At 37.5% G+C, this 12181-nt stretch overlaps 1 protein-coding gene across 1 annotated transcript in view; it reads left to right on the top strand.

Annotated features, from left to right (window-relative positions):
* The window catches only part of LOC141507381 (zinc finger protein GLI2-like), a 399920-nt gene that overhangs the window by 100779 nt on the left and 286960 nt on the right, over positions 1-12181 (top strand). Inside the window, 1 exon segment of the mRNA XM_074214973.1 lies at positions 3845-4031. Within this exon segment, the coding sequence (XP_074071074.1) occupies positions 3875-4031 (157 nt within the window). The 5' untranslated portion in view covers positions 3845-3874.

Below are 12181 nucleotides of genomic sequence, written 5' to 3'. Positions count from 1 at the left end.
TTAAATTGTTTTTTATTGGATTGGAGTTTGTTTTGTGTTTTTATTATTATATAAACATTTTATTTGTTTTCCAATTACATACAATGGTAATTTCTACCAATCATTTTGTTTGTAAGATTTTGAATTGTACGATTTTTCTCCCTCCCTCCCTTTCCTCCTCCTTCTCACTAACAGAAGGCAATCTCATACAGGTTTTACATTTGCATCCATGATAAGCATGGAATGAAATTGTATGTGTTGTGAGAGAAGAATCAGATCCAAAAGGAAGAAAGAAAAAATTAGAGATTACATAATACGTAAAACAACTTTTAAAAATTGAAGATAATAATCTTTGGTCTTTGTTTAAACTCCTCAGTTCTTTCTCTGGGTACAGATGGTATTCTCCATCACAAATCCCCTAAAATTGTCCCTGATAATTGCACTGATGGAATGAGCAAGTCCATTAAGATTGATCATCACCCCCATGTTGTTGCTGGTTGTATAATGTTCTTCTGGTTCTGCTCATCTCACTCAGCATTAGTTCATGCAAGTCTTTCCAGGCTTTTCTGAAGTCCCATCCCTCATAATTTCTAATAGAACAATAGAGTTCTAAAACATACATATACCACAATTTGTTTAGCCATTCCTCAATTGATGGGCATCCCCTCAAAATCCACCTCAAAAAGAGTTGCTATGAATATTTTAGTAGATGTGGGGTTTTTACCCTTTTTCATCATCTCTTCAGGATGTAGACCCAGTATTGATATTGCTGGATCAAAGGGTATGCACATTTTTTATTGCCCTTTGGTCATAATTCCAAATTGCTTTCCAGAAAGTCTGGATCAATTCACAGTTCTACCAACAATGTATTAGTGTCCCAGATTTCCCACATCCCCTTCAGCATTGATCATTATCCTTTCTGGTCATATGGCCAATCTGAGAGGTTCTCCTAATGCTTTAGTTTGCAATTCTCTAATAAATAATGATTTAGAGCAATTTTTCATATGACTATAGATAACTTAGATTTCTTCATCTGAGAATTGCCTTTGCATATCCTTTGGCCATTTGTCAATTGGGGAATGATTTGTTTATTTTATAATTTTAAAAATAAATTTAACTCACTTCTCTTTTTAGAAATGAGTCCTTTGTCAGAAACACCAATTGTAATAATTGTTTCCCAATTTACTATATTCCTTTTGATCTTGGTTACTGTGGTTTTGTTTGTAAAAAAAAAAAAACTTTTGGGGGTGGCTAGGTGGCAGTGGATAAAGCACCGGCCCTGGAGTCAGGAGTACCTGGGTTCAAATCCGGTCTCAGACACTTAATAATTACCTAGTTGTGTGGCCTTGGCCAAGCCACTTAACCTAAAAAAAACCCCCTTTAATTTAATGTAATCAAAATTATCCAGTTTGTTTTTTATAATGTTATGTATCACTTCTTTGATCATAAACTGCTCCTCTTTCCACAGATCTGACAGGTAAACTATTCCTTGTTCTCCTAATTGACTTTATAATATTGACTTTTATGTCTAAATTCTGCACCCATTTTGACCTTATCTTGGTACAGGGTATGAGTTGTTGGTCTAATCATAGTTTCTGCCATCCTATCTTCCCAATATATATTTTATCAAAGATTGAGTTCTTATTCTAGAAGCTGGACTCTTTGGGGCTATCAAATAGTAGAATACTATAGTCATTTCTAGGCAGGAAACTTTAAATGTTTATATGTTACCCTTTGAAGACAGGATAGGGTAATGCAAAGAAAAAAATTACAACAACCAAAAGAAGCCAAAAGTTCTATAATGTGTTTGGAAATCTGAAATATTTAGGTATCTTTATTAGTCACATGAATCTGAATTGCCCCAATTCTTTGTTTTGCCCTCTACATTTCTACAATTAAGTCTTTAAGAAGAGCTGAGCCTAATATGGGAAAGAGCAAAGATTGAATTCTGATGGCTACCAGTCATTCTTGGATTTCCTGTTTTCATGGATGAAAGCAGAATGGATTTGTTCTCTCTTCTCTCTCTCTCTCTCTCTCTCTCTCTCTCTCTCTCTCTCTCTCTCTCTCTCTCTCTCTCTCTCTCTCTCTAATTCAACTTTCCTTCATAATAGTGGAAAAAAAGCAATGGGAGAAGTTTTGAGCCTGAGATTCCAGTTCTAGTCCTATCTCTATGCAGTTGGGGGATCCTAAATTCATTTCATCCCATTTGGGCTCAATATCCTTATTTATTAAACTAGGGATCTGGTCTTCTAGGACTAAAATTCTGTGATTCTATGTTTTGAATCTGTAAAATCTCTCTCTTGGACTTAGAATTAATTTGTCCCATTAGCTTTCCTTTGCCTGGTAATTGAGGTCAAGGGATTGTTTTGTAGGGAGAGGAGATGGTTGAGGGAAGACCTGATGACTGAAAGAGACCAGCTGTTTTCTTTCTTTCCCAAAGGAAAAAAAAAACAACAGAAGAAATTGGCTTACATTTTGGTTAGATATAAGAAAGAATTTCCTGACTATTAAGGACTTTTTAACATTGGAATGAGTGCCTGCGGGAGGTTATGATATCGCCTCATTTTTTCTTTGGAGGTCCTCGAGAAATTAAAAGAAAAAAATTCAATTGTTTTGACTATTCTAAGACAGGGAAATGGACCACATGACTTACTGAAGTCCCTTCCACTCCTACAATAAAATTACCATACTATAATAGCAACCCTACCATAATATAATAGCAACAATAATAATTCAATAACATAGCAATACTCATCTTAGTCACTACAGATATTCTGGAGTAGCTACAGATATACTCTTTAAATAGCTGAAGAGACTTGTAATAGAAGGAACCCTAGTCTTAGAGAACCTTGGTTCTAGTCCTGATCCTGCTGTCAATCAGTTTTATGATATTGGGCAAGGAACTTTTTGGTTTATTGGTAGGCATATGGAATGAAAGACATTTTAATGTTCAACTAGATCAATTTTCTTATTTCACAGATAGGCAAACTGAGACTAAGAGGTTAAGTTCTTGTTCAAGATTATGTAACTAGGGCAGGCTAGGTGGCGCAATGGATAAAGCACCGGCCCTGGAGTCAGGAGTACCTGGGTTCAAATACGGTCTGAGACACTTAATAATTACCTAGTTGTGTGGCCTTGGGCAAGCCACTTAACCCCGTTTGCCTTGCCAAAAAAAAAAACCCCTAAAAAATAAAGATTATGTAACTAGTAAGTGGCACATTCCCAAAATGAATCCAATAATTTAGGAGAAAAAGTTCTGGCTTTTGAGGTAGATGACCTGGTTTCAAATCCCATTTACTTACTAGCTATGTAACTCAGCAATCGATCAATCCATTTTTCAACAAGCATTTATTAAGGATTCACTATTTGCCTGACAATGCTAGGTATTTAGGATACAAAGAAAAACCTGTCTTTCTGGGTCTCAGTTCTTTCATTTTAAAATTGAATATATTGGGTTAGACCAATGATTCTCATACTATAGTCTGGGAACCCCTTACCTCTCTCCCCTCTGCCTTTCAGGGAGGGTCTAAAAAGGTCAAAACATTTTATTATAAAACAACGATGTTTTAATTTCTAATATGATGAATATATATAGATATAGATATAGATATAACATATATAAGTTAAAGTTCTCTGGGGAGTCTTCATGATGGTCATGTTCAACCAATGTTCCTGGTGTTGTTCATTCAAGAACAGATAGATCTGAGAAGTAATAATAATTGTGTTTATTTAACATGATCATCCCAGTAATAACAGAATGAAATTAGTTACTTTAGAAACTCTGAGGTTGTACATTTGGGTCAGGATATCATGGATGGGGTTTTGGTGGCAGCATTGCTAATCATTACATTTTTTTTCCCTTTAGTCTTGACACGGAGGAATATGAGTGTCTAAGATGGAAACTTCCACCTCAACCACTGCTGCAGAAAAGAAAGAAGTCAAAAGTGCGATTTTGGAGGGGAATGGTTTTACCAACACAGGGAAGAAAGCCTCTTCCTTAAGTGTGGCAGCGGCAGCAGCAGCGGCGGCAGCAGCAGCAACTGCCCAAGGAGGTACTTTATCCTTTGCACACTTTAAGAGCAGCAGGGGTGTTTTTCATTAGCCTGTTAGAATTTAATTAGAATGGTGGCAGATGTCATCAGGCCAGCATGCTGATTTTATTGAGGGGAAAGAAAGAAGGGGGGCTCTGCTCTGGAGGATTCCCAAGCACCCTGACTGACAGTCTAAGAATTTTTTCCCCTCATAGGCCATCTGTGATCTAAGAGACCTGGGCTTCCCAAAATGAGACCCTGGGATATCAGAAGTTTGGGAGGTTGAGGGCCTGGGTGTGACACTCAGATCAAGTTCAGTTTGCTCATGAGATTTTTTTTTAGGGAGATCTATGTTTCTTTGCTTACTGGCCACCCATTGACTGTTTTGGAAAGTAATTGTCTCCTGGTTCTCTAGACTGTAATGAAAGGGTCAGGTATGAGATTGGGTATCCTTAGGTGAATTTCAGGCCAACCTAATTATAACAGAAGGACTTTAAGAACCACAGCCTCTTAGTTTACTGCCTAAAAGAGAAATACTCTATGGTTTCCACTTGTCGGTGCCAATATCTCTTTGGGAAAGTTTGGCAGCAGTTTGGAGACCTCCCCTTATTTCTGGGTAGTCCATCTGGAAGCCACAAAACTATTTCTGTTCTGTCAGGAATGGAAAGACCTAGATTGCTTCCACTCTCCCATTCATTTAGTCATGCTGAGACAGAAGAGATGCATTAAGAAGACTGCTTTAAAATGACCAGACAAATAGTGGGCCATGTAATTTAGGTTGCATACTTTAAAGTGAAGTAGTGCTAGGCAAATACTCCTTTCTCTTATCCAGTTCCTTCTCCCTCTTCCTGGCACTGTACTTGGGGAACAGTAAGTAGATGTTGGTGATTTCTGGGACTTATGTGTAGGGAAAGCCCTTAGAAGCTCTTGCTCATAATAGCTTTATTGTTGGAATATCTATTTATTTACCATCTATCTATCTATCTATCTATCTATCTATCTATCTATCTATCTGTCTGTCTGTCTGTCTGTCTGTCTGTCTGTCTGTCTATCACCTATCATTCTTTCTTTCCTTCTTTGTTTCTTTCGTTTCTTTCTTCCTTCCTTCCAACTATCTGTCTATCTATCTACCTATCTATCTATATCTTTCTATACATCTATTTTTCTAATTAGAATGAGCAGGAGAAAAGAGCTACACTACATGTAAAAGTTCAGCCTTGGAATCAGGAAGACCTGAGTTCAAGTAAATGAAAATGACACATAGTGTCTATATAACTGTGACTGAGCCTCTTGACAGCTTGTTGATGGTAGATTTTAGATTTTAGAGTAGATGCCATTACATATTGATAAAGGAAATTTCCTTACTGGATGTTCCCTATGCCATTGAAGTCACAGGTCTACTTTCTCTCCTTTCTTCCAAAATAAAAGGGAGAAAGAGAACTGGGATCAATGTTTCATACCATAAAGGAGGTAAGTGATAGTCCACCATCATTCTCTCAAGAATAAGGGATGTAAGTTAAAATTTCTAAACTGGAAAGAAAAAATTCTCTCAAAACAATTGCTTCCCTTGTCTGACATGCCCTTTCATACATCATAGTGTGGGAACTCTCGAAATTTGTCTTCATGTCTTATATATTTTTGCACCCCATTTGTCACCTGGATCAGGTTTATTTAGATTATGAGGCCTCCTGTCATGCTGAAGTTCTCCAGAAATGGAGTAAAGCCAATGAGAAGTTGATATTTTCCCTTATTGGATATGACATCACCCATTGGTGATCCTTGCTTATATCCAAATATGGATTTAGGCATTCCTGACAAGGTCGAGTCCACTTTTAAGTGACAAGTCAAATTACACATGAGATATTTGGACTGGTTTCAGGTTAAACAAAATACTTTGGGAAGGGGAGCATAAAAATATCTTTGGTACCAGATACTATATTGTTGCCATAGCCATATATAGAATATGGACCAAGAAAATAAATTGAAGGAATTCTTTGAGAATCAAACCGTTGACCATTAGAGAGACTTGGTTCCCTCCCTGTCTGGAAATCCATTTGATACTCTTGTATCTTGACTGACAGTGGCTCGAAGAATGGTTATACACTGGAATACTTATATAGATATAATAAAAAATTTACCAAGTGCTTATTGTGTATCAGGTACTATATAGTCCTGGTCTTGAGAAGATTGTAGATTAATAGGAAGTCTTATACACACATACATGCATGTATACATATATATACATATATGCACGCATATACAAATATCTAAATTTATTCTTGGACATCTATATCTGCATCTACATTGTCATATATGTGACTAGACAGATGTGTACTTACATGTAACTGCAAGAAGGTGGTGTATTGTTAAAAAGCCTCATTTCACTTTTACAAAATGCTATTTAGAAGTCAGAGAAGGGGAAAGTCTCTTTTATAGGTTTCTAGGAATGATCCAGAAAGACTTCAGGGCAACATTCTTCTCTGTAACTTGGAGGAGGATGTAGAAGGTAAGTTTCTCAAGTTTGGAGAGGATATGAAACTGGCATAGCTAGGTTGTTGGATGACAGAGAGGTTCCAAAGAGATCATAGAATACCATGTTCAATTGACTGAGATGAAATTTAATGGAGAAAAATACAAAATTCTATGGTAAACATATTCAGTAGATTGGCTTCACACAAATATAGAATGAAGGAATATGCTACACAATATTTAGTAGGTAAAAGCTCTAGAGACTTTTGTGGATTTATCTGCAAGGTCAAGTTATAGCCAAACAAGATAATGAAATATTAGTCAGCTCTGAGAGACACACACATACATAGTGCCCAAAACAAAGGAAGTAATAATTCCTCTATATTCTGCCCTGGACAGATGAAATTTTAGCAAGGATACAGACAAGCTGGAGTATGTCCAGATGAGGACAACCAGGAAGGTGAAAGCACTTGAGAACATGGCATCTGATGATTAATTGAAGAAAATGTGAATTTTTAACTTGGAGAAGAGATTTGGGGGGGGGGGGAGATAGGCCTTCAAGAATTAGAAGGTTTGTTATGGGGAAGAGTGATTAGATTTATTCTGCTTGGCCCTACTTGGGCAAGAACTGAGGGTAGAAAGTGGAAATTGAAGAGAAACAGATTTGGATTTCATGTTAGGAAAATTTTCCTGACAATAAAAGTTGACCACAAATCAAATGGGTTGAGCTATCTTGGGATGTTGGGGATTCTCCCTACCTGATGATCTTCAAAGAGAGGTTGGATAATTATTTGTCAGGGATGTTTTAAGGAGGATTCTAGTTTGGGGATAGATCTTTGAGATTTCTTCTCACTCTATTATGCTGGGATTCCCAAGAAATAGTGCTTGAGTTAGTTTATGAAAGAAGAATAAGATTCTGATTCACGGAGATGGGACAAGGAATGTATTATAGGTGAATGAGACCTCAAGCAAAGGCAGAGAAGTAGAAATGTCAGATTAGTTTGAGAAATACTGAGTTAGATTAGTTTGGTTGGAGCACAGATTTCAAACCTTTCAGAAAAAGATACAGTAATTACCACCCCAACCCAGCCCCAGTCTGAAAGAGTGTGGGTGATGCTTGCCTGAAGGCAAAGACTTGGACCAGTCAATTTCCATGATTTCAATGTTAACTTTCTAATGTCACTAATGTCCCAATTTTTCTATGATTTGCAAACCTTCTGGTTTCCGCATTGTAATATGGTTGATTCCTTCAAAGTGTATGACATTGTCTCCTACATTTGCATCAAATTGTCTACTTTAGAATGAATGATTTACAAGCCTAACATTTTTTGTCTTATTACCAATGAATTCTAGAAGTCAGAAAGGGAGTGTTTGAAGATGTCAGGAGAGGTGTGATGAAAGTATTATGTAATGAGATGTAAAGAGCAAAACCTACGACTCAGGCAGGAGAGATGTGTTAATAAACTCCTTTAAAAAACCCAGGGGGTATAGTAGACCCCAGATCCAGGATAGACCTTTCACATGGTTCTCCACATGATGGCATGGTTTTAAAGGAAGATTGGATCAGGGGCCCCTGCCCCCATATCCTTCCCTTACTGCCTGTCATTGAGCCTGACATTCCACCATACTTTCCTTTGGCATTAGGAGACTTTTTTACTTTTTTAGATTCCCCTGTTAAACTGAAGATTCTTCCTTGGTGGATTTGATTTTACCAGAGCAGTTAATAGTTTAGTGTGATTGTTTGGGTGAGGGTTGGATGTATTACAAAAGTGACCATGTAACTAATTCATTCTGGTAGGCAGGGTTGAGATGCCCAGATAAAATAAGATTGATTCAATTAACGTAAAGAGGGAGACCAGATGACTTGGGGGAAGGAGTTCTCTTATGATGGGCTCTCATTACAGTTATTGATTCTGCCATTATTAACTCAAAAGAACAAATCCTCAGATCCTTAGCCAGACATTATTTTCCTACATTATTCCCATATTGGTATACTATTTTCCTACAACTAGGTTCTAGCTTTTTAACCTGAAGTCTAAGCAATTATGTTTTCTTAAAATATAGTAGTAACATATGTTCTCTCAAATAGAGTGACTCTTAAAATATTGTAACACTTTCTTACATTTGTACTTTTTAAAAATGGTTTCACATTTATGATCTCATTAGATCCCCACAATGCCATCTTGATAAGATTAGGACTTGTCCTTCAAAAGGGTCTCATTTATCCACAGGAAATTGGCCCAGTGACATGTCTAAGGTCTCATAGTCATTCAGGTAGTGCTATAGTAAGAATAGATCCTAATTCTTCCAAGCCTCATTTTTTTCCCCCTCACCTAATCATTACTGTTCCCAGCATACTTGAAAGCCAAATACACCAGAGTTAATTTTCCTCTGACAATAAAAATAAATCCTAAAAGAATAAAGTACTATTTTGTGTAGAACTTAAAACACACATCCATGTATGTGCACACACACATTCACACATACACACACACACGCGCACGCACATACACAGACACTAAAGTTATGGTTAAGTGGCTGCTAAAAGCAACTCATGAGAGGAGAGCTGGGCAAAGCCATCCATGGTAAGTACTTCCCCAGGCTTCCTTAGCTGCTGGTCCAACACTCTGGATTCCACAAATCCTTAAAAACACATTTTGGCCCAAGGATCTTTCCCCCTTTAATTGTAAAAACTGTGTAATTTTAAAGGCAATTTGATTCAGATGTTTCTCATTCGTTCATATAGAAACCATCCAAATGCTGTCGTGCTTCCCTTCTGAAAAAAGTGTCTTTTCTTGCCAAAGAGATTTTGGAAACTCTTTTTTTAATGAATTCTGTGTCCCTCAGCTGGGAAAGAGAGACTTTACCAGTTCCAAACTCCCAGGGTTAGGGATGATTGAAAATACTAAGGCTGTGAGTTTGGAGATGGCGTCTTCATAAAATGAAGACTACCTTCTAGGCTCCTTGTGATGAAGTATCCCACCATAGAGATGGGAGTTTAAAACCCAACCTCAAACAAAATTTTGGAAAGCACACTCTACAGATCTCAGATAAGTCTTCCCAACAGGATAGTTGATAGGGAGAAATATTTTCCTTGGTCCCCCAGGCCCAGAAAATGTGGATCAGGTGATAAATAATCTGCAAGCTTGAAAAGTATTACTTAGACACTGACACAGAATTATTTATACTGGGCAGTTGATGGTAAGGTCCAAACTGAAGTTATTTTAGTTTTTGTGGGTCTGTTCTACAGCAGCACTAATTGCATGGGTAATTGCTTAGGTCTGAGTCAAAAAGTGTGTCTGTTATTTGTACTTAGAACTCAAATGAACCTGATACTGTTCTCATAATGACTTCTGCTTATTGGTCCAAGTCCATTACAGCTCGAATTTATTTGTCAGTGTGGAAATCGCCTGGTGAGATGATGACAATGGGTTGCAGCTGATGCCAAAGTATGTACAAATTCCCAGTTCCATAAGTTGTCCCACCAGGGTGTTTAAAACTTGCTGTGCTATTTGCTTTTCCCTGGATAGTCCTAGGTTTCAAGTCTTTATTGTTTTCTGCTAGAACCATCCATTTTTTCCTTGTAAATACACTTTCATTCAGATTTTATTAGGTTAGAAACTATTCTCATTTGACTTATTCTTGTAACCAGCTTTTTCCCCCCTAGGATTTTTTTTAATCCTGCTTTGGCAAATAATCAATTCCTGTTATACATCTTGATAGGACTGGGGCTTGTCCTTCAAAAAGGTCTCATTTATCCACAGGAAATTGTCACAGTACTTCCTTCATGACTTGGATCTCTAAGTTTGAAATAATATATAGGTTCTTGTGTCTGGGTGTGATTGAAAACTCAGTGGGTAATATAAAGATTTTAAGTGGTGATTGCTTAGCTTATCAAATTTAACCTCCTCTCCTGGTCTTCAAATTACTGTAAGGCCTAGCCAGAACTGACCTATCCAACCTTATTTCCCTCCACTGATTAGGATATCTATTGTCATCTCTGGTTAGTTGTCAAGATTTCTCATACCTTATTTCCCAGATCCTACATTACCGCCCCCCACCAAATAATACTTACCCATCCTTCAAAATCCAGCCAAAGTTTTACCTTGCACCTAAAAATAAAAAGATAAAAAGAGACATTTGTAAAGTGTTTTGCAAACTTTAAAGTGCTTCATTAACGCTAGCTATTACTATTATGTCCCCCTTAATTTTTCTCTTCTCCAAGTAAAGTGATTTTCAGATGGCCTGTTTTTCAATTTTCTAGCCATCCTGGCCACCCACCTCTAGAGTTATTCAATAAATATTTTGTGATAGACTGGGAATATGGAAATAATTATAATATTCCAGAGGGTATCTCAAACATTAATAATAACAATGGCTTAAAAAGCCTAAGGAAAACAGTGACTCTCAGAGAGTCCCTGCTACCTTAAACTTCAGACAGACTAATGCCTCATCTATACAGATGAAGAAACTGAGTCCAGAACAGGTGAAATCACTTTGCTCAAAGCCAAAGAGCTTATTATTAGCAAACAGAGTGGAATCTAGGTCTCCTCACTCCCAGAACATTGCTTTTACTACTCCCCTATGATAACTGCCCATGGGGACAAGAACCTGGTGTGCTCCCCAACACTAACACCCCTCCCAGTCCAAACACCAACTTCCCAAATTGATGGTGTTTATGTTGGGAACATTTTTCTGATGTCTGGTTCTGTCAAAACTAATTTTAGCATTTCTAAAGCTTGGTAAAAATACAGCCTCATTACTTTGATGTCAGAACATAGTTTACTATTAGTATATTCTGGGGTTTATCATTTTAGTCATGTTTAACACGGCTACACCAGGCATGCACTATTAAATCTGGCTTATTTTACATTCCTGTCCGGAATTATTTATTTGTAACAATTTCCTCTCTATCAAAAGACACAGCTAATGCTGCGTTTTAATGTGTTATTTACACACAAAATAACCTATTTACAACTCAGTATGCGCCGGAGGGAGAATAGATGGGGCCCAGCTCCCTCCGTTCTGTTATATCGGAGTTTAACAATCTGGATTGCTAATAGAACCATTTATCATGGGGTGGTAATTTATTTTATGTTAGTAGCCCAGGTCTCACTGCCTCTGATCTATGGAAATACTTTGTATATAATGAAGTCAAACAAGTCACTTGGCGTGAAGGCGGGAAGTCCTGAGGTAGGCCAAGAGGAATTCCAAGATTGGTGCATCTTTTCTACATAAATGGATGGGCTTTATGAAAGATACTAAACTTCATAGTTCTGGGATGTCTTGTCAGGGTCAAGAGTCAGTGCCAAGGGACTCCTTAGAACAGACACGATAGAAAATCTATGTGACTTAGGTTAAAGCTTGATTTAAAGCTCAGCATTTCCTTGGGAGGCAGATGCTGGGTGATACAAGTGGGGCAGAGGAAGGTATAACTGGAATAAGCATGGGATAAGGCTCAGCAGACCCTGTCTACTCCTACCATGATTTACTTTGGTCAAGGTCTTGCTAGTTCATTGTGAAGTGTTGAAGAGTGTGGAGAATCAGTCAGTCAAGCAATACTTATAAGGAAGAAGAGATGAGTAAGGGTGAGATAGATGATCAGGAAAAATTTAATAGATGAGACAGGGTTTGAAATAAAGGGCACTGAATCATAAATTTAGAGCTTAAAATGTTCTCTAGGGTGCATCTAGCCCAATACT

Source organism: Macrotis lagotis, chromosome 1 (genome assembly GCF_037893015.1).
Source record: "Macrotis lagotis isolate mMagLag1 chromosome 1, bilby.v1.9.chrom.fasta, whole genome shotgun sequence".
NCBI lineage: Eukaryota > Metazoa > Chordata > Mammalia > Peramelemorphia > Peramelidae > Macrotis > Macrotis lagotis.
The sequence above is the reverse complement of the archived record's forward strand: the minus strand, read 5'-3'. Positions and strand labels throughout refer to the sequence as shown.